At 42.6% G+C, this 26,031-nt stretch overlaps 1 protein-coding gene across 5 annotated transcripts in view; it reads right to left on the bottom strand.

Moving 5' to 3' along the window:
- SH3D19 (SH3 domain containing 19) overlaps positions 1 to 22,203 on the bottom strand; it is a 151,810-nt gene extending 129,607 nt beyond the window's left edge. For 4 of the 5 annotated variants that reach the window (XM_061584653.1, XM_061584655.1, XM_061584654.1 and 1 more), the window contains exon 1: positions 21,903 to 22,203. In XM_061584653.1, coding sequence (XP_061440637.1) covers positions 21,903 to 22,026 — 124 coding nt within the window. In that variant the 5' untranslated portion in view covers positions 22,027 to 22,203. Of the gene's footprint in view, positions 1 to 238; positions 289 to 21,902 lie in introns of those variants that run through there. The other variant, XM_061584658.1, reaches the window with a different exon arrangement.
- Positions 22,204 to 26,031: the final 3,828 nt, after the last annotated feature.

Genomic DNA, 26,031 nt, shown 5'->3' with positions numbered 1-26,031 from the left:
TCTGGGCACTGTATGACCAGATCTGCATAAGGGTAATTTTGGAAACTAGCTCTGCTTGTTGCAGACACCCAATTCCTGCAAGCCCAAGGCACATACACTCATCCCTCACTCATTCTCTTTTACTGCAGGCACAGATTAGTTCAATCCACCCAGTAAAGACACAAAGATGCTGCAGGAAAACAAATGCCACAACACAACTTGTTTCAAGAAAGCACTGCTTCCCACACTTCCACTTTACCATTCTTTATGTGGGCTGTCCTTCTTCAGACACAGGGCTGTATATAGTTGGTCTTCTGATCCAACAGAAATGTCTGCTGACAGAGGAAGAGAGGGGAGGACTAAGTCTTCTCTCCTTTAAAGGGCACGAAATGCACACTCTCTTGCGCGGCCCTTTAATATCAGGCTGCACTATCAAAGACAGAGTAACTCTGCTAGAAGGTGCCACATAGCCAAGGAGAGCCAGAACCATATTTAAGAGTACAGACAGCACTCTAAATCCAAGGTTGGGAAATTTCAGGCTTGCTAGATCTAGTAATAGTAATAATACTTGGTTTTTAATTAGTGGTTTTAACATATTAAAATTCCTTCACATATATGATCTTATGCTATTATTGGGGGTGGGGGCATGCCTAAGATCAGCTAGTAACTTTACAGCAGAAGCAGTTTATAGCAGAAGCAAAATCTGAATTGGAGACTTTGTATCTCCACAATACTATACATTTCTACTCAGAAATCCCACTGAGTTCAATAGGATTTACTTCTAGGTAAGTGGATATAGAAGATCCTCCATGGCGCAGAGTGGTAAGCGGCGGTAACACAGCCGAAGCTCTGCTCACGGCCGGAGTTCGATTCCAACAGAAGGAGGAAGTCGAATCTCCAGTAAAAGGGGTCGAGGTCCACTCAGCCTTCCATCCATCTGTGGTCGGTAAAATGAGTACCAGGCATATGCTGGGGGGTAAAGAAAGGCCAGGGAAGGAACTGGCAATCCCACCCCATATGTATGGTCTGCCTAGTAGACATCACCCTAAGAGTCAGAAATGACTCACACTACAAGTGTGGGACACCTTTACCTTTTTAAGTGGATATAGGACTGCCACCGTATGATGCAATCCAATATACCCTTACCTGTGAATAAGTCCCATTGAACCAAAAGGATCTTACTTCTGAGTAGACATGTATTGGATTGCAGCCTTAGTCACCATATTACCCTGGCTCTTGTTATTTCAATTGGGATCAACAGAAAAGATCAGTCAAAGACCATTTTTGTTTTGGGGATAATTCTTTAAGCCACCTGCCAACCCCCAGGTTTTGAGATGCAGAGAGTTAAGCACCTAATGATAAATGTATTATAAGAATTATTCATGACGAATTAAAATAATTATTAATGTTATAATACAATACAGAGCAGTCTCACCCCTGCACTGTCCTCCTCCTGTGCCATATAGTTCAGTCACATCAAGATCTACAAATTTTGGCTGGGCTTTTGTCCTTTCTGCACTCACTGACCACAGGAGGGTTGTACTGGGAGAAGTACCAGATTGTTTGTCTCTATGTATTTGAACCACAATGTTCCTCCAGCCTGTGACTCCGATGCTGCATCCTAGTACATGCAATCTGGCGCCATTTTGAAAATGGCACTCCTTATTTCTTTGTGGTGGAATATGATGGTTGTCCTTGCTGATCACCAGAATTAAATTTCTGATTGCCATTAGCAACCATATATATGGATTCCTGCTTAGCAACCACTGGCTAGGTCCAGCATTGGATACAAAAATATTTCCCTGGCATCTGAGAAGTGCTCACAGTTGACTTGAAGGTGGAGTACATCATTCTCTTACTCTCCGCACTTTTCCTCACACACTTAGGCTCAAACATCTCTCCAGTATGGGGTTCCGCAGGGGTCAGTTCTGTCCCCCATGCTGTTCAACATCTACATGAAACCGTTGGGTGTGGTCAGCCGGAGCTTTGGAGTGCGTTGCCATCAGTATACTGATGACATGCAGCTCTATTTCTCCTTTTCATCCTCTTCAGGTGAGGCTGTCAATGTGCTGAACCGGTGCCTGGCTGCGACAATGGATTGGATGAGGGTTAATCAACTGAGGCTCAATCCAGACAAGACTGAGATGCTGCTAGTGGGTGGTTCTTCTGACCAGATGGTGGATGTCCAACCTGTCCTGGATGGGGTTGCACTCCCCCTGAAGGAGCAGGTTCGTAGTTTGGGGGTTCTCCTAGAATCATCTCTGTCACTTGAGGCTCAGGTAGCCTCAGTGGCACAGAGTGCCTTCTACCAACTTCGGTTGGTGGCCCAACTATGTCCCTATCTCGACAGGGATAACCTGGCTTCAGTTGTCCATACTCTGGTAACTCCAAATTAGATTATTGCAATGCACTCTACGTGGGGCTGCCTTTGAAGACGGTTCAGAAACTGCAGCTTATGCAAAGTGCAGCGGCCAGATTGGTAACAGGGACCAGACGGTCCGAACATATAAAACCGATTCTGGCCCGCTTGCACTGGCTGCCTGTATGTTTCCGAGCTCGATTCAAGGTGCTGGTTTTGACCTATAAAGCCTTACACAGCTTGGGACCGCAATGCCTGATGGAATGCCTCTCCCGATACAAATCAACCCGTACACTACGTTCAAGATCTAAGGCCCTCGTCCCCTCCTCCAAGGGAAGCTGGGAGTCTGGCAACAAGGGAGAGGGCCTTCTCAGTGGTGGCCCCCAAATTATGGAAAGATCGTCGTGACGAGGTGCGCCTGGCGCCAACACTGTTATCTTTTCGGAGCCAGGTCAAGACTTTCCTCTTCTCCCAGGCATTTTAGCATGTGTTTTATACTGTTTAAAATTTTTAATTGTGTTTTAAATTGTTTTTATAAGATCTGTTTTAAATTGTATTTGTTTTAATGTTTTTAGTTACTGTAAACAGCCCAGAGAGCTTCGGCTATGGGGCAGCATACAAGTATAATAAAATAAACAAACATACTTAGCCTGGAAAAAGGCTATGGTGGAGCAGAAACACACACATGCATGATCCAGGTGTAGTTTGCCTCTTACAAACACACACACACACACCACACAGAGGCAACAGTCTTACATTTGCATGCAGGTAGGCAGGTAATCATTCTCATTGTGGAGTTTGTTCACAAATATGCATGAACACTTCTGCTTGACTTGCTATTTCCCTCTGGAGCCTGCTAGAACCCAGAACCTACTTTGCTTATTACTAGAAAAAAGGGATTGAAGGAAGGCAAGCTCAGAGTTTAAGACATCCATTGTAGTGCTTGGGTGGAGCCAACCTGAAAAGTAAACAGCCCAGAGGCCTGTACCTGGTCTGCAGCCAGCTAGGAGCATTCCCCTCACTCCATATGTGCATGCATCTCTTTGCATAATATAAATAAAGGTAAGGTGCAAAACATACTAGTGCTGATCTGCCAGTGGTCCAGCCCGACTCATTCCATGGCAGACCATAGTAGGTGTTCAGTCCAGTGCTGACTAGTTTGTTTCAAAGCCAATTAATCAAAATTGCACAGTGCCTGTGTTTTATAGAAGGGAAGAGTCCTACACATCAACCTTGATACACCCTCTGTTCTGAGAGAGGAAGCCTAACACATCTCATTTAATTTCATTTATGAATTGTGTCCCATGAAACATCCCAAAGAGATTAATAATAAAAACATCATAAAAACTTCAATAAAAACATCAACATTACAAACTTATATAAAAATCCAATACAGATAAAATCTGTGATAAAAATATCCACTTAAAAGGCTTGTTGAAAAGGAAGGTCTTTAATTTGCACTTCTACAGTGCCACACAATGTCAATTCCACATTTGTAAGGATTCATTCACTCAGTATGGCAGCACCTGTGCTTTGAAACTCCCTGCCTATTGACATTAGGCAGGTACCATCACAGTACTCTTAGATGTGTGCTGAAAACTTTCCTGTTTCAGTGCCCCTACCCAGACACGATTTGGTTACATTTGTTCTTAAATTTGTTTTAGATTTTTTATTGTTTTTATGTGTTTTTTATAGCTTTTAAATGTCTCAAAATATGTTTTTGTTTTTATTTTTAATTGTATTTTTTAACACAGAAGTATTTGCCACCCTGGGCTCCTTTGGGAAGAATGGTGGGATATAAATTTAATAAATAAGCAAACAACTGGTGCCAAAAAGACAAGAGATGGTGCTTGTCTGATATGTAACAGGAGGGATTTCCAAAGGGTAAGTAGAACCATACTAAAGGCCACCTCCTGGGAGGAAGGGTGGGATAGAAATCAAATAATATATAAATAAATAAATTCCTACATCATACAGAACAGACATCCTGATTGAGATGGTATTTGCAGGAGACCCCCTCCTGCAGAGCACTGTGATTAGTTGAGTGAGCTGCTTCTTTCAGTGACAGGATTAGATAAGAGATTGTTTTAAAGCAGATTTGCCAATCATCATTTTCATCATTGGCAATCACTCGTGGCCAAGTAAGATAGTTTTCCAAGATAAGGTCTTTAACTGTGAGTCCGTAAGTGACTGTGGAGGCCAATTCTAGATTCACACAGCCTCCCACAGTGAGGACATAGGTTTCCGGATGGAAGATGGTCACGATGAGGATTTGCTTGACGTGCCTTCCGCTTAGCTCATTTGTCCCTTTTGCCCTGTACTCGTGCTTCTTCAAAGTCCATAGCACCTTTGATAATGGCCAACCTCCAATTGGGACGCTCATGGGCCAAGGCTTCCCAGTTCTCGATGCTTATGTTACATTTTTTTAGATTAGCTTTGAGAACATCTTTAAACCTCTTTTGCTGTCCACCGATATTCCGTTTTCCATCCTTAAATTGGGAGTAAAGTAGCTGCTTTGGAAGACGGTGATCAGGCATTCGAACAACATGGCAGGTCCAGTGAAGTTGATGTTGGACAATCATTGTTTCAACACTGGTGGTCTTTGCTTCTTCCAATATGCTAACATTAGTCCACCTATCTTCCTAAGTAATCTGCAGAATTTCCCGGAGGCAGCGTTGGTGGAATCTTTCACGAAGTTGGGAGTGGAGTTTATAGATGGTTCATGTTTCACAGGCGTACAGTAAAGTCGGTAGTACAATGGCTTTGTAAATAAGCATTTTGGCGTCGATGTCAGCTTTTACAGAGAGATCGCTGCCAAGATAAGAAAAGTGATCGACATTCTCCAGCATCACACCATTAAGCTGGATTGATGGTGCTTCAGAGGGACTGGTTCGCACTTGCTGATGAAGCACTTTGGCCAACAGAATGCTGTTCACTGTTTTAACATTTAAGTTATATTCTTATATTCACTAATAGGCAAAAAACCTTGTGGTTTAAGAACATACCTATAGCCCACAGTTATTTCTATCAAACCTTAAAAAGCAGGGAAATTGGGCAGCTATAGTGAATGCACCAGGAGAGCAAGGGACCTGAACTCCTCTCTGAGATATTGGACTGCCCTACAAATCTGTCAGAATGCAAACACAATTTGGGTTGGTCTTTCAGTCCAATCCACTTCCTGTGGAGCTTGGAAGAATTTGGTAACATGTGCCTCTGAGCATATGCTGAGTGGTGACAACACCTACAATCAGCCCAAATAATAGAAAGAAGACATGTGCTGTGCTGATCTTGTTTTAGCAGGGAGGAAGCAACATTACTAAAACAGTTGATATAGTTCAGATGGTCGCTTTAAATGTGTCTGATTTACTTTGCAATTTTAGTGAAGTTTCCTATAGGAAATCATTTTCTTTTGTTTCTATTTCTGTGAATATGTGAAGTACAGCACCACTTTGCAAAATTTGCACTAAAAAAACTCCAAACATAATTGTGGAATAATGGCACTGACTTCTGCAGAATAGTCTCCAGTGGACTTCAGGAGTGTCTCAATTTGCACAAGATAGAACAGTGGGAGGTGAAATATATTCTAGCAAAATTCTAGGTGTGGTCTATATTTTTAATTGACCATGCCCACCTTGCCTTAAATCAGCGCTTCCCAACGTGGGTGGTAGCGCCCCCCTGGGCGTTGGCGTGACTACAAACGTTAGGGGGCGTTTGGGTTCATTAGGGGGCATTGACATTTGGCGGTCTGATGCAACAGTTGAAGCATTTAAGTTTAATTTTATTTAATACACACATCATTAATTTTTAAACTGTTTTGTTCCCAGTTAGAATGTATTTAATAGTCTCAATTCATGGAAATAACACTATAAATAGTGTGTGCTCTTTAGTAAAGAAATTCTGAATAGCTGCCAGTGTCATATCAAGGAATGGGGATATTTATTTATTTATTTGATTCATATCCCGCCCTTCCTCCCAGCAGTAGCCCAGGGCAGCAAATAGAAACAATAAAAACACTTTAAAACATCATAAAAAGACTTTAAAATACATTAAAACAAAACAACGTTAAAAACATTTTTTTAAAGCTTTAAAAACATTTTTTTTAAAAAGGGTTAAAAACATATTATTAAAGAAAACATATTAAAAGCAATTCTAACACAGAGGCAGACTGGGATACGTCTCAACTTAAAAGGCCTGTTGAAAAAGGAAAAGTCAAGGCACCAAAAAGATAGCAGAGACAGCAAAAGGAAAACATTGTGAACAGTATCATTGCTTTTCAGCGTTTCCCCCACCTTTTAATTCTACAGCAGGCACATGTAGCCTCCCACCCAAATTTAAACCAAAGCTGTCCCTGGTCACATCCACTTCAGGCCTTTATTTCACTTTAGACAGTCATGGCTTCTCTGAAAGAATCCTGGGAAGTGTAGTTAGTGAAGGGTGCTGAGAGTTGCTAGGAGATGCCCTGTTCCCCTCACAGACCTTCAATCAGAGTGGCTGACTGTTAAACCAGTCTGGCCACTGAAGCTCTGTCAGTGGAATAGGAGTCTCCTCTCAGCTCCCTGCACAAACTACACTTTAAAGTGCAATAAATAAATAAATAAATCTGATATGTTCAGTGTTAGCAACTTCTGCTTCTGAGTTACTTGACAAATGTCTCTTCCTGATTCATATGTATAATTCAAACAGAGATTGTCTTTGTTGTTCCATGCATATTTATATTCAGGTTTACACTGTGAAAGAAAGTATTTGAAACATCATTTGTTATTCACATGGTTCACACACATTCAGACTGCTATCTTACATAAACAGTTGCCTCTGGTGGGCTTCTTGCATCTCTTTTCTTGAAACAGTTTAGGCCTTTTTGCTTTTAAACTGTAATGAATGCTCTGCTCTGTACCAAGCCACAATATCCAAGGCCACATTCACACCAGTCATTTCTTCCACTATTATTCCACTTTAAACCGTCATGGCTCCCCCCCAAAGAATCCTGGGGAATGTAGTTTGTGACGGGTGCTGAGTGTTGTTAGGAGACTCCTATTCCTCATAGAGCTACAATTTCCAGAGTTCTCTGGGAAGAGAGACTGACTGTTAAACCACTGTGGGAATTGTAGCTCTGTGAGGAGAATAAGGCTTTCCTAAAAACTCTCAACACCAGTCACCAGGCCAAGGTTGGCCCTGTCTGAGGACCCCTGTGGCCCAGAGAGGCCCCTCCTTAAGGTGGGAGGGTGGCACTGTCACGAATCAGGAGCTCCCCGGCATACATACACACCATATAGGCAGTGCAGGCTTCAATAAGACGCCTGCCCCACCTAACTGTTGTATTAGCGTGTCAGTGTGCACACCCTGCTTGCTGTGCGCACGTGCCTGTCATCATTCAAGATGAAGACAGGGGCGTCCCTAAGGGGTTGATACCTCCACCGCCATCTTGACTGAAGGCAGGTGTGCACACTGACAAGACAGGTAGGTGGGGCAGCTAGGCCTATTTAAGCTCCACTTTGCCGGTATTAGGAGGAGCTGGTGCCCAAGGGCCCAGGCATGCCTGGCACCAGACCTGCCAGTCACAAACTACACTTCCCAGGATTCTTTGGGAGACACCATGGCTGTTTAAAATGGAAAAATAGTGACACAAATGTATGGTGTGAATGTGGCCCAAGTCAAATTTTGGAAAGAATAGAATGAGTAGCTCTTCTTCATGTGGAGGTCATATCAGTCTTCAGTTTTTGTGAATAGCTCACAGGGTACATCAGCAGACAGAACAGGGAGGTAAGAGCAGAGACCATTAGGAAGGGCTGTGATTAGGTCTGGGGTGCAGTTTGTAGCATCCCTAGGAGCAATTACAATTCAACTGTTGTCTAGGAATTAACTGTTACTTATCCTAGCAGGGAAGCAAGTGGTAGATTGTACCTCTGAAAAAATAATAAAGGTCTGTCTAGGACAGCCTTCTCCAGCCTAGTGCCCTCCTGATGTTTTGGACTACAACCTCCATCATCCCTGACCATTGACCATGCTGGTTGGGACTGATGGGAGTTGGAATACAAAACATCTGGCAGGCACCAGATTGGAGAAGGCTGGTCTAGGAGACACAAGCAGTCCTGACCATGAACAAAAGCATAGTTACCCTGGATTAACAATCCACGGTGCGGTATGCAGGATAAAGAAAATACAGTATTCATTATATGTGGGAGAAGTGACAGCAAGAGGCAACATAAGGGAAATGAACCATATCTGACACGAACCAAGCCCACCCAAAATAAAAATGGGATACCCTTCAGTGACTTAAGAGTTGCACTTCTGTAGTCTCAGTCACTATTATATGGTTTTAAGTTACAATTTCAGGCTTTTACCAAAAAAAGGAAAGGAAAGAAATACTTTCATCATTCACTAGCAGCCCTGACCTTCAGTCTTTTACTACTAATGTACTAATGACCTTGAATCATGTCCAGAGCTGTCTATTTCCTACCTGCCTGCATAAGGAGATCATTTTGAACAGTCTGCAGCAAAAGAGCAGGTAAATTATGAGGTATTTGAAAATCTCAGTGTAGCATCTGCATACTGAGTGCTATGAACAACTTCTAGCACAATGTACCAAGTACTGTTCCTACTCAAATTAATAGGGACTAAGCAGAAAAGAGCTGTTAATTGCAGCCTTCAGTATTACTCTACCCGCTATCTCAGAACTGCTAAAAATGTTTTACCATACACGTCAAAAGCAAAACTATCCAATTCTGACCTTTAAAACATAGCTTATATCTTATTTAAATGAATGGGAACACCTTGCTCCAACAAACCCATTGTTTACCATTTATTTTGTCTACAAGAAGCCAGCTGCTGGCAACCTACCCCTATCAGGAAGCCAAAGCAAGCCTGGCATTCCTTGAAAACCTCCAAACAGTCATTTCATAAGCCTCCTTCACAGAATATCTGAACAGCTGCTTCACAGTGGCTGCTTGCTACACTCACCAACATTATTATTTACCATGGCAAAATGGGCAATATTATGTAACCACAGTAGTCAGCAGTCCTATGTTTGTTTTCTCCGTGCACTAGCGGGAGGAGACAAACCATGATCCTTGTCTTAGCATTACATCAAAACCATGGATTACGGTTTGTTTTGCTCCAATGGATGGATCAAGAAGCCAACAACAAACCTTGGCTATAGACTGTGGTTTGCTGGGAGTGAAATGAAACACCGTCTATGGTGTGGACATAATGCTAAACCAGGGATTATTATTTGTTTCTCCCAGTGTCAGCAGGGAGGAGCAAAGTGACCATAATTTGTGTATTTACAGTAAGCCACTGACTATGGTTTATCGCCATGTGTGAATGAGGCCAATAACGGAAGTGCTAAAGCTAAGATTTAAGAAAAGGCCACAGAAGTGCAGAGCTTGGAAAAGTTACTTTTTTGAACTACAACTCCCATCAGCCCCAGCCAGCATGGCCACTGGATTGGGCTGATGGAAGTTTTAGTTCAAAAAAGTAACTTTTCCAAGCTCTGCAGAAGTGTTGTAGTTGAAACAAGGAATGTTGTAGTTGAAACAAGGAATGTTTCCAAGCTCTGAGTCAGAGAAGAGAGTCGGGCGCCATTTTACAGTGTACAGTACCCAGCTTCTTTGTCTTCCCCTCCCTCCTCTTTCACCTTTAGTGTTTTCTGGGTTTTGACTGGGTTGTTTTGGGGGTAGTTCTTTTCAATTGATGCTTCCCCCCCTCTTTTTCCTTCTACCCGGCTATTTCCCTGCCTGTCCTCCTCCTTTTTGGGGACAGCGGAGGCTTCTATCTATTGCCACCTCTGGGAATAGCGGAGGCTGTTTCCCTGCCTGCCCTCCTCATTTTTGGGGTCGGAGGAAGCTGCTATGGCCACCTTTGATTTAGCGGTGGTGCCCCCCCATTCTTAGCTGATTGAAGCGGTGAGTCAGAAGCTGCACTGCTTCTGATCTCCCCCCACTGGGCGCTCGGCAGCGGTTCCTCCCTCTGCGGCTCGCTACTGTGACCATTGGAGCTCACCGGCTACTGAGGCAGAGCTTGCGGTGGCGGATCTCTCTCCAAAGCTTGCGGTGGCAGCTCCCTTTCTTTCACTCCTGGCGGCAGTGTCTGTGGGGGTGGTTGTCTGTTGCCACTCCCCCCCAGCTGGATTTGGTTTGGTGGCTGCTTTTTCCAGCCACTTGGCACTATTCCCCCACCATAAGGAGGGCGAGCCAGTGGGGGGGGGAGAGGGCGATGCACAGAAAAGCGGAACATCGACCAGCTGTTGTGTGGGGAGCTTCAGGGGCCAAGCACTGTCAGCTGGAGCTCCCTGCACTACAGCTGATCGATGTTCCGCTTTTCGGCGATTTTCGCTTTACGGCAGGGGTCTGGTCCCTAACCTGCCGTATAAGCGGGGCCCTACTGTATACTATAGCCAGTATGGATTTTTCGCATTCCACAATGTTATATTAAAAATAGCCACCCATACCATACTGATGCTTCCCATAAGCTCATTTCAAAACAAAAACTTACAAAACTTATAGTCCTGAACTCAGAAATGCTTGTTTAACAACCCTCTAAATTTTCATGGTGATACACAAAACAGTCAGAGAGAATCGAGAGTTCAAAATGTAAAAGGAGAGGGGAAAAATCCAGACCTCTGTTGGACTTTTTTCTGTCAGTTCTCATAACTTGTAGAAATTAATTAAAAATCAGCCATGTTTACAGAGTCTTATTACTGACTTACTTGCCCCATACCCTGACCTTCACCTTCTGCAGTTTAAAAGTTAAAAAAATGCCTGGCTGAACTCAATCCCACTGAACTCAATAAGCATGCAAATGATCAAACCTCCCCTCCCCTCCTCCTCCTCCATTCCATTACCTCCCTTTTGCCCATTCTCTCCCCTTCCTTCACTCCTCCCTTTCCAATCCCCTCCTTCCCCCTTCCCCTCCTTCTGCTCCCCTCTCCCCTCCCTTCTTCCATCCCCCTTCCCCTCCTTCTACTCCCCTCCCCCTCCTTCCACTCCCCTCCCCCTCCCTTCCTTTCACCTTCACCCCCCTCCCCTCCCACATGGTCAATTTTACCTATCCTATCCATGATTGCACAGGAATAAATCCCATTGAACTCAATAAGCATGCAAATGAACAGACCTACCTTTCCCCTCTTCTCTCCTTTCCTCCTCCTTTCCCCTCTTCCTTCTTCCTCGCCCCCTGCCCTACACAGCTACACAGGAAATGGATTGGACTGTGAAAGACCAACCCAAATTGTGTTTGCATTTTCACAAATTTGTAGGGCAGTACAATATCTCAGAGAGGAGGTCAGGTCTCCTGCTCCCCTGGTGCATTCACTATAGCTGCCCAATTTCCCTGCTTTTTAAAGTTTGATAGAATAGCTGTGGGCTATAGGTATGTTCTTAAACCTATTAGTGAATAAAAAATTGAAAAGTGATCTCTCTACAAAAAAGGTTAAGAGGTATAAACACTTTTTAAGTATTTCATAAAGTAGAGAAAGGAAGGTATGCAAAAGCAGCTACTGAGAAGCTTACTGAAATAACAGGGAGAAATAAAGCAGCCCAATAAAAATAGTAAGATTTTTTAAAGGATGCTGCACAAGTCCACAATGCATAATTATTTTAACAACCTGATATTCATTATCAGTTTTTGTGGCATGGGATCCTAAATCTCCCAACAAGTTCAAATCAACATGCATTAACAAGAAAGTTCTCTCACCTAAAAGGTTTATAAAAAGAATGCAATATGAGGCTGTGAAACAAACTCTTTTACAAGATTGTTACTAAAGTGGAATGGAAATAATTCTATTGAGCAGCTAAGTGGAAACCAAACTTATGGAGCACGCAGAAAAGGGTGAGAGGGGAATCCACTCTGTATTTTTAACAAGGAAGCACCTCATAATTTATTTTCTTGAAACCTTCTGTCAAGTTCTGGCACGGTGGCAATGAAGCCGGGTGGGGATGGAAGATGAAGGCAACTTTACACATGCAGGTTTATCACATTGACAGCAATTTCAACTTGCATGTTTAAAAAGGCCAACAGATCACCTCATATCACATGACACACAATGCTTTTCAAGAAAAGTCCACACATTCAGTTGAGAGTCATAAGTAATATGCCCAAACCACCCCAAAAGTTGGAAAAAGTACAGACCCTGAAAAATTCCAAATCTCTTAGCCATGGTTTTATGCCAACAGTCATTAGCATATATTTACTTTTTATTTTCATTACGCCAGTCACTATTCCTATTCAGAATAGACCCATTGAAATTAATGGTCACAAAAACCACTGAAGAAAAAAAACATTTCAGGTAATAGCTCATCACATTTTCTGAATGCTAACAAACTCAAAGAAGACACTAAAGTTAAAACATAGATTTTTATTTTCATTTGTTGGGGAGAGGAAGTATGCAGTTTTGTGACCAACGTAACATAACCAATGTAGGTTTTATTGTCCTAAGCTCATCTGTTTTATTCCTAACATAAAATGTCTTCTCCGTTCGCCAAAGGAGAAAGCAAAACTATCAATACAATCATGGGTCATTGACCTATTGTCTATTTTCTTGGAGGGGTCTTTAACTGAAGATTAGGGGGGAAATACAGAAATTCTGGATCATCTTGTATCAGGTTGTTTTACTAGTGTAAAATGACATTTTGTTTTGCTTATACTTTTATAAATAGTGATTGCATGTTCACTCCTCTTAGCCTCTTCCATGTCATGCATGAATCACTCAGAACTAGTTTCAAATATAAGGGTTACACAAGAAAAGATATCAGCCATTCAGCTAAATGTGTGAAGGCACAAATTGTCCTAATGGCATGGGTCCATGTGCACCAGACTCTACCCCAACTCAAGTTCCAGTTTGCAAGGAAGCTTTTATGCATATGGAGTGGAACATATTTAGAATCCCCTTTAGACTTTCCAGCTTAATGCAGAAAGGTCAAGTGTGGAGTCAGGGACACTCTTATGTTCTTACACATTTGGCTCAACACCTGTACAAGGCTCATGCATCCTAGCTGAAAGAAAATCCTGGTTAGTGTTAGATCATGACTAACATCTGCATAAGTGTTAGATCTTGCCTAACATCTGCGTAAGCTTCTGATGGCTTGCTTTATTTCAGAAGAGGAGAAGAAAATGAGTTTAGAATGAACCAAAATTATGCTAAGACTTTTTTGTGACAGAACTCACTAATACAGAGTTTCGTCACTTCTTTTTTGTTGTTGCCTATGGCAGCCATTTGGAACCCAAAGCACTTTTATGAAAATATGAGTATTGGCACCTCATTTTTTACAAAAAAAAGTATTGTGCTTTTTAAAAAAAATTGAGGTGCACTCTCTGTTTGTAAATATACCTCAACAAACCATGCTCTCAATACTCTATGCTATATTTTCAGCATTAAAATAACTTATTGGGAACAGACACAATAGCATTCTGATGTAAACTATTGGAGTGAGCATGCGCACGGGATCAAGATAACCACTTCATCAGGAACAGAATCATATTTCTCATATTCCAACACTTTCCAAAGGAATAGCATGACAATGCGTCACGTTCAGTTCTGCTCATCTTACTCTTCCCAGAGAAACAAGTTACTTTTCATCATGTGTAAGACAGGTTTGCTTGGATTTTATAAAGGCAGTTCTCTCCTCGTTGATAAGCTTTAAATTACTTTTTATAGAATATTCCATTTTTCAGAACAAGTTTTTACAGTTGTCTGAGAAAATGCAACTTTTTGTGGTTCCATCTGTGCCCTGGTACAAATGTCAGCAGACAAGTGCTTTTCTGTAAAATAAAAACAGACTTTATGCTTAGTGATGCTGGTTCATTTCCAAGGACAAGCTGCAATAGATAACAGCAAAAGAGCCTCTGTTAACCATCCTTAATTTATTCCAACAGTGCTTGGTCCGGAGCCAGTTAACTTCAATGGATTCTTCCTATTGACTTTTTGGGTTCTGGAGCAGTCTCAGAAGTGAGAATCTTTTAGGTTATATGCAATCAGGTATTCAATTTATGTATAATGTGAATCATAAAATCAAAGAAGTGAAAGGAATCAAATGCACACATAAACCAATCCTCTTCCTAAAATGCAGGCCTACCTACCAAGAAACTCCTCATGCAATCTGGAACCCATTATGCCATGAACAAAGAGCATTGGCACTATAGAAAGGTAGCTGCAAAGCAGCAATGAAGGTGGGCTGCATGCTTTTGCCGAACTGTCATAATCTTTTGCCTGTTTTCAACAACTCTCTGATCCTGTCCTTTTTTTACAACTGCTGCAGAACAAATCCAGACGACTCAGTCAAGACAACCCAGCCATGCTGCAGGTGAAAACTAAACAACAATACTCCCAACACACAGTCTCTAGTCATTGTCCGAGTTGTGATTAGTCATATTCCAAGTGAAGGCAAAATCTATCTATCCCAAAATAATTATTTGGCAAAATCTCTTGCCATCCTATGTTTTATTCCTTGGTTGAAGAATGTCCTCATGCTCCAGAGCAGGGGTTGCAGCCTTTTTGGACCAGTGATCACATTTGGAATTTTCAGTGCTATGGGTATTAATCACAAAATGACTGCTGTGAGGTGTAGCATAAAACAAAAAGGCTGCCAAATTTAAACAGCAGAAAAAGAGACAGGGCCACAAAATGGTGTAGTTTTGCCCCCCATTAGCTCATCAATGGGGAAAAAGGCGTCAACATCAGCCAACACGACATTCGCCCACAGAAGGATGCTCTTTGCACCTCTCTTCTGTTCAGAACAGAAAAGAGGGTGGAATTCCAATCCTGTCATCCAATGCAATGTAAACATGGTTAAGGGGGCAAGTCCAAACAAGAACTGAGCACAAAGAGCTAACAGCCTGTCGTGCACTGTGGATTTTTGAGGAGATATTTACTGAAACCTTTCGTAGGCACCATAGAAGCTACTGGCAGACACATTATGCCAGGTTGGTGACCCCTGCTCCAGAGGAAATTGGGAGGGGCGGGAACAGGACTCAAAACAATTCATGGGGAGAAAAATATATAATTATATCCAATTCTGGTTTTACAGTCTTCTGCTTCTGGGGGTTGGGAAAAGTTTCATAATTTGGAAAACTAATGCAAACAACCTTAGTTGAGAGAACCCACCCTGGATAGATTTAGTATTCCTCGTCCTCCCAATTTTGTTGATTTATAGAAAACATTATTCCTAAGTCTTGCTCTCTTGTTTTGATGGATGAAATTATTTATTAATTTTTGCCATTTAAAAAATATTTCTGTGTCAATTTGAATTGGAAGGATCTGGAATAGGAAATTGAAATGGGGTAATACTTACATTTTTACAGTGGCTATCCTGCCTAACCAAGAAAGCTGAAGATTGGTCCATTTTTTCATGTCTAGTTTAACAGACATCAAAATTCATTTTCTTCAGCATTTTCCAGTTTTTAGTAATAAGTACTAATGTGTTTAGGACATAATTTAATTTTAGATAATTTGTGTAAATGTAATTGATCAGGTGGTGATACATTAATATTCAGCATCTCAGATGTTTTGTAGTTAATTTCCATTCCTGATACACCACCATAATCTGTGATTTCTTTAAGTACTGCTGGTAAAGAAGACAATGGGTTTTCTAACATTAAAGCAAAATCATCTGCAAAGAGATTTATTTGTTTTGCTGTATCATATTGTGATTTTATTGTACTCTCTGTGTTCACCGCCCAGAGAGCTATTGCTAGTCGGGCGGTATAAAAGCCTAATAAATAAATAAAATAAATAAATAAATAAATAAATAAATAGTTATTTATAGGAACTCTCAGGTTTGAACCTTACTAGGTTCTTTGCGCTCCCAAATGGTTCTAAGAGACTTTTGCAAAAATAAAATAAAAATCTAATAGTTAAAAAACTGTTTCTGATTTCCAGTCTGGTTTGTACATTTAATTTTATCATTTGTGATTCTACTTCATTATTTATAATATGGTAGAGAAATTAGCAAGATAGTGGCTCTATTATTCTCCATAAACACATAACCCAGGATCCACAGGACCTTTTAGGCATTTTCAAGGAATCGTTGGATTCATGTTGCTTAAACAGCATCACCAGCTATGTAACAAATGACTTATGAAACTGAAGAGATTTTCCAAAGCGGTTTATGGTATGGTATACACACCTGCAGTTCAAGAAGAGAAGAGTAAAATGTAAGAGTAAGTGTATTTTAAATAAACACACACACACACACACTTATATCTAGAAATCAGGGCTCTTCATAGAAAAATATAAAATAATATTGAGTAGCTTAAAATATGGAGGAGTTTGGTAAAAATAAAAAGTACTCTATTCTAGCTCTGATTTCATTTCAGCCAACCCACCTCCTCTGATGTAAGTTCTGTGATTATATTTTGACTGGTATGTTAATGCTTCTGACACAACATTGTTTTGCTGTCCTAACTAAACCCATTTTCAAAATCAAGAACAAGTCAGTACAAGTTTAATGTGGGAGTGCAGAAGAAATAACACTGTTATGAACTTAATGTTGCTTTAGAGGAAATTAGGCACATATTGTAAATCACACATTTTGCCAGTTTACTAAACCTTGCAAAACTGAATGACAGAAAGGTAACTGGTGTATCTATAAAGAAAATTAATTTTTAGAAGAACAGCATTAGAACAACAACACAGACGGAAGATTAGCTGTATAGCAAGTGCCCGACTTGCAGAATTCACAGACACCACAAGGACAGAGCTAAATCCAATACATTAAATAAAGAATATGTATGTACTGCCTTCAAGTCGATTCTGACTTATGGGCGACCCTATGAATAGGGTTTTCATGGTAAGTGCTATTCAGAGGGGGTTTACCATAGAATCATAGAGTTGGAAGGGGCCTTGTAGGCCATCGAGTCCAACCCCCTGCTCACAGCAGGAAATCCACAGCTAGAGCATCTCCCACAGATAGCTGTCCAGCCTCTGCTTGAAGACATCCAGCGAAGGGGATCCCACCACCACCCTAGGCAGTTGGTTCCATTGCCAAACTGCCCTTACTGTCAAGAAGTTTCTTCTAATGTCCAATCTGAATCTACTCTCCTGCAACTTAAAACCATTAGACCTAGTCCTACCCTCTGGGGCAGCAGTGAACAAATCTGTACCCTCCTCTACGTGACAGCCCTTCAGGTACTTAAAGAGTGCAATCATGTCACCCCTCAGCCTTCTCTTCACCAGACTGAACATGCCAAGTTCCTTCAACCTTTCCTCATAAGACTTGTTCTCCATACCGGCTATCATCCTCGTTGCCCTCTTCTGAACACGCTCTAACTTGTCTATATCTTTCTTAAAATGAGGCGCCCAGAACTGAACACAGTATTCCAGATGAGGCCTGACTAATGCAGAATATAGTGGGACTATTACTTCCCTCGACCTGGAAACTATAGCTCTGTTTATGCAGCCCAAAACCGCGTTTGCCTTTTTTGCCACAGCATCACACTGCTGGGTCATGTTCAACTTGCGATCCACTACAATTCCAAGGTCCTTCTCACACTCACTACTGCTAAGCTGGGTATTTCCCATCCTGTACCCATGCATTTTGTTTTTGTGGCCTAAATGCAGAATCCTGCATTTGTTTTTATTGAATGTCATTTTATTAATTTCAGCCCAATTTTCTAGTCTATCCAGGTCCCTTTGGATTTTATTCCTGTCTTCCATTGTGTTAGCTATCCCTCCCAGTTTCGTATCATCCGCAAACTTCATAAGGCTTCCCTCGACTCCATCATCTAAGTCATTGATAAAAATGTTGAAGAGTATCGGCCCCAGGACAGAACCCAGTGGCACTCCACTCGAGACCTCCTTCCGGTCCGAAGGAGAGCCACCGACGACCACTCTTTGAGTACGGTTTTCCAACCAGTTGTGAATCCACCTGACAGTATTTCCATGTAGTCCGCATTTGACTAGTTTGCTAATCAAAAGGTCGTGGGGGACTTTGTCAAACGCCTTGCTGAAATCTAGATAGATGACATCTACAGCATTTCCACCATCTACTAATCTAGTGACCCGATCAAAAAAAGAGATGAGATTAGTTTGACAGGATTTTTTCTTGACAAACCCATGCTGGCTCCTTCTAATCACAGCATTGTCATCTATTTAGTTGCCAATGGACTCTTTTATTATCCCTTCTAATATCTTTCCCGGTATTGCCTTCCTCTGAGGCTGAGAGGCAGTGACTGGCCCAAGGTCACCCAGTGAGCTTCATGGCTGTGTGGGGATTCAAACCCTGGTCTCCCAGGTCGTAGTTCAGCACCTTAACCACTACACCACACTGGCTCTCATAAATAAAGAATAGATGCATCTATACATTTAACTTCACAATCCTGAACATGTTTACTCAGAAATAAATCCTAATTCAAAGGAATTACTCCATAGTAACCATGCTTAAGACTGTAGCCGGTTAGGCAATGATTCTGCACACATTTATGTAGCTAGTATCCTGCTTAAATAATTTTCTATGAACTGTAGCCTTAGGGCATAAAGTGCTCCTGGAACGATGCCCTTTGAAATAAACAGTCTGGGATAGCCTTAGACTGGGATGAAGAATCTTTTTCTGTTTAAGGGCCACATTCCCTCATAGGCAATCTTCAGGGGGCCACATGCCAGTGGTAGAAAGAGCCAGAAGAAACATTGGGAGAGCAAATGATGCAACTCTAACTTTTGTACAGTAGGCCATGCAAAAAGCCTACATACACACACCTACATCATCCATCCAGGCAAACAAAAGGCATTATAACTGATCAAGGACACATTCCAGCTAAGTAAAAGTGTTCATAAAGGTCATGGAGCAGGGCCAGTGAAGGCTGTGGCCTTGGAAGAGGGTTGTGATCTGGGAAGAGGGATGTGATTTGGGGAATGGCCTGGACAGAGTCCTGAGGACCAGACAGAGAGGCCTCAAGAATTGAGGTTCCTTGCCGCTTAGGAACCTAGACACTTAGATCAATGTGTAGCAGCTGCCCATGGCCTGCTTCCTTGTCAGTTGCCTCTTTACTTACTATTGACAGTGACATGGGCCACTGACCACCTGACACCAACTATTATAGGCAGTTCCTAGACTGTATCTTTCTTTGCACAGATTCTTGAATCTGGCACACACACCCCACCACACACATAAGGCATGAAACTAATAGCCCACATAATTGTCTGAATGGAACGTAATTCTACTCCTGAAGGAAAGCTGCGTAGATGGAAAACTGCCTGAGAGACTATGTGTAAGCTGCTCAGACCTTCTTGGAGGAAGAGGATGATATTAATAAATTCACTATGTTAGTGATGGTTTACAAAGTCCTATGCAACTTGAGCCCCAAATATCTCCAGGAGCACCTCCTAAAATACCAGCTTCCGGTCCCCATCATGATTCAGGGTGAACATATGTATAGAAGGGTCTTCTCGGTGGTATTGCCCTAACTGTAGAATTATCTCTCCCCCAGATGTGTGTTTGTCTCTCACATTAATTGGGTTTCAGAAAACAATTGAAAACATTTTTATTGACCCAGACTTTCACAGTTCAATAAATACGATGTGTGCTCCTCATCAGCAACGTATATGTGAATGCCCTGGACTCTTTTTGAGGAAGGGTGATTTATCCATCTATCAAACTAATTAATTAAATCAGTTTACTGAATTTGTATCTTGCCCTTCCAAAACACAGTGCCCAAGGCAGCTCAGGTAAAATGCTCCAAATGCTACTGTTTAATTAAGCAGCAAGAGCACTTAAGTAGTACTGCCTGTGTTTCATCTCAAACACAAAAGATCTCAAGTCAGTTTTCCAGCTGGTAAATAGTTACGTGCAAGGAGTGTGTGTGGAACCTGCCATTCCCTTTACAACTCTCCAAAATCCATAGCATGAATTTCTGCAATTACACTGGTCTAGTGTAATGAGAATCCACCACTGTACATCTATCAGTGAGGGTTTTTTAAAAAACTATTTAAAGGGTAACCTCTGAGATATCAGACAAATAAGTTCCCTGCCAAAGAAGTGAGGAAAGAAAATAATACCTTTTGGGGATGAAATAGTCTACCGCTATGCAAACACAGAAACTGCTGATTAATTCTGGGAAGTTAGCAAAGCTGGCAGTCCAAAGTCAACATAGTACAAACCATGAAGTATGCCAAATCGCAAAGCAGATGACCCTTCAGTGTTCCCTCTCCTTTTATGAGCGGTTTGACTCACGTATGCGGCTACATAGGAAGCTGCCTTACAAAGTAGACCGATGGTCCCTCTAGCACACTGACTGGCAGTGGCTCTCCAGGGTTTCAGACAGGGGACATTCCCAGCCCAACCTGAAAATATTAGGGATTGAACCTGGGACTTTGTGCATGCAAATATGTGCTCTTTCACTAAGGTATGCGTTTCACTACTAAGTTATAGTTTAGGAGAAGTAAGTGTTTCACGTAACATGCACATTCTGGTCTTAACAGAGCAACGGATAAGGAGCAAATCTTTATTGGAAAACTTAGCAGTGTTAATAACAAAATATACATTCATGATAATGGATGAACCTTAAGTAAATATTCAGAATTCTGAAGAACTGAACAGTAAGTTCAAGTGCACAGTAGACCATATCAACCAGAAAGAGAAAATGTGTTGAAATTTGATCCTTCCACCCTTTCACTGAACCATGGGTGACTACATCTTCTGATTCACTATGAGATTATATGTAGTTCCAGAACATTCTTCCAAAGAGACCCAACCGTGTATTTTTCCTTTCTTTAGGCAACTCCATGGAATATTCCCTGACCCAGGGTTCATAACCTTCAGTTGCTGGTAACACCACACAGTCAAACACTGGTACTGAGCCCCTCCACAAGTTTTCTGCATATCTGTTACAGCAGTCTTTCCCAGCCTGGTGCCTCCAGATGTTTTGGACTACACCTCCTGTCATCCCTGACCATTAGCCATTCCAGCTGAAGCTGATGGCCATCTAAAACAGCTGGAGGGCATCACAGAAGGGAAGACAGCATTACAGTGTTCAAACCAATCACTGAGTCAAACTACTGCACACACTTAGAAATGCCAAAATGGATTCCAGATGGTGCATTAAATACCTAACATCCATGCTCCCTTTCTGACAGGGTCTAAACTTTATGCTTTTGGGGCACAGCTAAGGTGAAGCATAACAGCCAATCTCTTGATTGAATCTGAGTGTCAGGTGCACATAACGCCACAGTGCCCTGTTCTCTGCATTGCACTTCTACATTTGTCAAGGAATTTAAATGCATATTCAAAAATAGGAGTGCAGAATCAGGAGGGATGCTTGATCCTATAATGCGGTAATGAGTACACCACCCTCAACTCTCCCACAGCTCCTGACATGCCACATTCAGTTTCCAAAGAGCCTTAACGCATAGACATGGGGAGTTGCTCTTCGGAAGGGAAACGAGAAAATCAAAAGCCCCTAAACTGGGCATCAAACTCTGCAGCCCTCTGGAATGAGTGCCCCCCTACTCTTGAATACGTATTGGTGTTGAACCTTCCCCCTCCCATTAGGATCCCTGCCCTGGCAGGAGAGTGATCCAGCCAAGTGCCCTTTAGCCTCAACGGAGTGCCTAGGCGCAACGCTCTTCAACTTCTGAGCTTACCTGTTGCTGGGTTCAAGCTAGCTCTCCTATGCCTTCTGCCGAGCTCTTTCAGCTCCTCCTCTTCTTCTTCCAGCCTCCAGGCTTCAGCCATGGGCGACAGAGACAAAAAGAAACTCTTAGACATCCGTCTCTTCCATTGTGTGGCTCTAGGTGCCCTCTGCCTGCACCTGCCGCTCCCGCTGCCCTCAGCCTGGAGGGAAGAGTCCCAGCTTCTTCTACGCTTCAGCCGCTTCTTTCCCTTCTGCCCTTCCTCGGAAGTTTCAAATGAGCTCCCGAGAAGCTGCTGAGGCCTCTCTCCGCCCGCCCCTTCCCCTTCCCCTCCCCCTCCCCCCTTCCCCCTCCCCCCTCCCCCTTCCCCTTCCCCCTCCCTTCTTCTCCCACTTCCCCAGAAGAGGCTCCTCCAGGGAACTGCAAACGAGAGCTTGATCCAGCTGTGGAGGAGAGAGAGAGAGAGAGAAGTAGGAGACGGTGGCGTTTTCCTGCCCATTCACAATATTCCGGTATCGACAGGAAACTGGGCTCCACACTAAAACAAAAGGCGAAGGGGGAGGTACCTGGAGCAGTGAGCAGGAATCAGAGCGGCCGAATGCGAGGGGAGAGCGACCTTATGGCTGAGGTGGGAAGAGAGGGAAGCGGGCATTTGCCTCTGAAATATTGAACGAGAGGCGCGCTCGCACACGTACACACATCACCCCAATTAACGATGTGGCCTGGGGCGCCTCCCCCCCCCATTCTTAGTAGGAGCGATCTCTGAGGCGGCGAAAGGCCTTTCAAAGGCTCCTCCCAATGCAACAACCAACGACAGTTATTTCTCCGTAGAGGCTGAATCGACTGAGGAGAGAGAGAGAGAGAGAAGGCGGGCAAAGGTCGCTCCCATGATGAGTGACTCCTGAGAGACTCTTAGGAAACGAACCTAGCTCAGGGCAAAGCAACCGACTTCGCATACAGAAGGTCCCAGGTTCAGTCCCCGGTATCTGTAGAGCTGGGAATGTCGCCTGCCTGAGACCCTGGAGAGCCTCTGCCACTCCGTGTAGACAGTACTGAGGTGGATAGCCTTACTCCGTATAAGGCAGCTTCTACGTTCATTTGCCTGTTACATCCCTTGCTTTAGAATCCTGGCAATACTCCAACGTCTATGGTGTTTATCTTCCACAGTCAAACTTAATCTGAAAGCACCTTCCCTCTTTCCATTAGTGCTCAAATTACAGAGAGGCCAGAGGAGGTCTAACCCCCTTGAGGCCCCCTCAGTTACTATTTTAAAGAAGGTTACAGAAGGGCTTGATTTGAATATAATGGTGAGAAGCCAGGAATATGGAGCATAATGGATTTCACTGAATCTCCTCTTTCTCTCCCATATTTCAAGCATTCCACCACACCTATTGCAACCCAAGAAATATTAACAAAAAAGAGTTAATTATTGTAGTTTTCCATATGAAGTCTCCTCACCCAGTGAAGTCTATCTTACTACCATCTCAGCACAACACATGTTTATGCCCATACAGGTGCACTGCACAAGGTAATTGGTGAACCTCAGGATCCTTTGGAATAGAATGCTGAGGAGGATATTGTGGTCAACTATTTAGTAGAGCACAACTGCAAATTACACATAGTCCAAGAGTTCTGCCCAACATCCTTTGCAATACTATGAAAAATCCTGGAATGTAACTCTCAAATTGCACACTGCAGCATCTAGAAATATTGTTGGTGCTCAAGAGTTTGGGGTTCTTTGTGTCATCACACTGGTTCTGGCTTATCCGAATAACACACAGTTCCTTCCCAGGAGTCTGCTTATCCCTTAGGCAACACTCTCCCCAATATCTAGAGCAGAGGAAGGCAGACTTCAGGCTTGTGGGATCTACTTTGTGTTTTAGTAGAACCCTAAGATCCACCAAGTAGAGCCAGGTGCAAAAGACATACACTTAGAAACAAAGAACATGGTGCCTTTGAACAACCACTGACAACAGGGATTTGTTATGAGTCCTAGAACTGAGATGAGCTCACAGGCCTTTCACATTAAAAAATATTAATTGTTACCCCAAGCTTTATTTCTAAAGTGGAGGTTTGGAGAGTCATTTTGTTTTTGCTGCTGTTAAACAATTGGGAGTCAGAAATTCTTGCCAATCTACTGCCTATCACCCAGAGAGCTACCAATAGATCCCAATTAACCCCATTCCTGATCTAGTGTATGGAAATCATCACTGAAAACAAGAGAGATGTCTTATCAAGCTGATCATTAACAGTATGCAGTTCTACCACTGGTAAATCAGTCCTGTAGCCTATTCAGGGTTACAGCATCTGTGAGGAAGAGAAATAAAAAGGAACAAGTAGCCATTTACTTTAACATGAGTGGGTATTCACTGCTGTGCTGATCCCAGCAGACAAGAAATTGATGATGCACCTTGTTGGTTTCATGGCAGTTTGTTTCTTGCCCAATAGTGGTAAAAGAGAATTCACATATTTGAAAGTGTGGCTGCAGTTGTTGTTCCCAAGCTGCTGCCTGTGAAGGTAGACCAAACCATGTGTGTTTTCTCTCTGTCAATTTTTACTCACTGGAATTGGGTTGGCTGTCAAAGTGAGTTTATAGCAGCCCACAGTGTAGACAGAAAGGGTAGAGAATCTTCTAACTCTTTCAGAGCTTGGAAAAGTTACTTTTCTAAACTACAACTCCCATCAGCCCCAGCCAGCATGGCCACTGGAGTGGGCTGATGGGAGTTGTAGTCCAAAAAAGTAACTTTTCCAAGCTCTGCTCTTACTCATTTCTCAGACCTCTTTCTGAAGTGAAGGGTCAAATCTGTAAAGAAATTTGGAGCAGCCACATTAAAAGATAAAGGTAGGGCATTCCAGGCAGGGGGTTGCCAACCCTGCTTGGATATGGATGTCTTTGCAAAGGATCCCTAGTCAAGCTTTACCAACAGCACAATCCAAACTATATCTACTCAGAAGTAAGTCCTGTTGAGTTCTATGGGGCTTAATCCCTTAGTAAGTGTGTTTAGAATTGCAGCCTTCAGGGGCATCCATCTTTACTCCCGAATGCTCCCATCTAACATCTCCACAACACTAGGCTCCTTTCTTCCTACAGTGGCCTTCTGGTGGCTGGCCTGGCCTGAAGGCACTTAAACCCTTCTTGCCGAAAGCAAGTAGGCTAGATTAAATGTTCCCTACCCAGGCTCCATCTTTTAGCTAAAATATCTAGCTTGATTTCCAATCAGATTATTTTTTAATTGTATGCTCCAAGCAACTGTGATTGTTGCTTAATGTATCATGCTTAATGACATCACTCGGGCCTGCCCCGTGACATCACTTGGGCCCGCCCCTAGAATCTCGGGTTTTGGGATGCTTCTGACCTGGCAACCCTAAAACCACATAAGTTATTATGTGCAGCATTATGTATGTTAATCTCTGGGGTCATCTTTGGGTATCTGTGTGATCCCAAAGGAGCAAATAATTAAATTGAATCATAAGATTAAAGGACCAAAAGGCTGTTTGTCACAAAGCAAATCCAACAGCGCAAGGGCCACATTTCTGAATAGGGAGCGTTCCAGATGCCGCATGCCAATCATGGGTGGAGCCAGAGACAAAAGTGGGCAGAGCAACAGATGTGTCTCTTGTTAGCGGTAGCCTGTTCAGTATCGAGTAGGTTAGATAAGCCAGAACACACAGGAGCTTGATAAGAAGAACTTTATTCGCAACACACAAATAAGTAATTGTAACAGGTAGATACACTTACTCATGTAGGACCGCTTTCAACAACACCACATCGACTTTTACTCCTAAACACCCACAAACGCTGCTGTCGCTATCCCTGTTTTATAGGCCCTGGGTAATTAGAGTTAATCTCCTGCAGCTGTGTAGCTGATGCAACCTGAGCCTTCGCTTTGGCTCTTTATTAACTCCTTGTTCCCCTGCATCCTTGGGGATCAAAACCAAACATAACATCATTGCATGTCTTCTACTGGTAACATTCCCCCACCTTTTGATTCTCGAGGAATGCAAACCTTTACAGTGTACACGCATATGCGACAATACATTTACATTTTTAATACATTGTTATGTCGTTAACACCATCTATTCATCTATAATCAGTTATAGAGTCATCCAGTTTTTCTACCCAATCTCTACCCCCATCCAG

This window comes from Rhineura floridana, chromosome 9, assembly GCF_030035675.1.
Source record: "Rhineura floridana isolate rRhiFlo1 chromosome 9, rRhiFlo1.hap2, whole genome shotgun sequence".
Classification (NCBI taxonomy): domain Eukaryota; kingdom Metazoa; phylum Chordata; class Lepidosauria; order Squamata; family Rhineuridae; genus Rhineura; species Rhineura floridana.
This window is presented reverse-complemented; position numbering and strand designations above follow the sequence as displayed.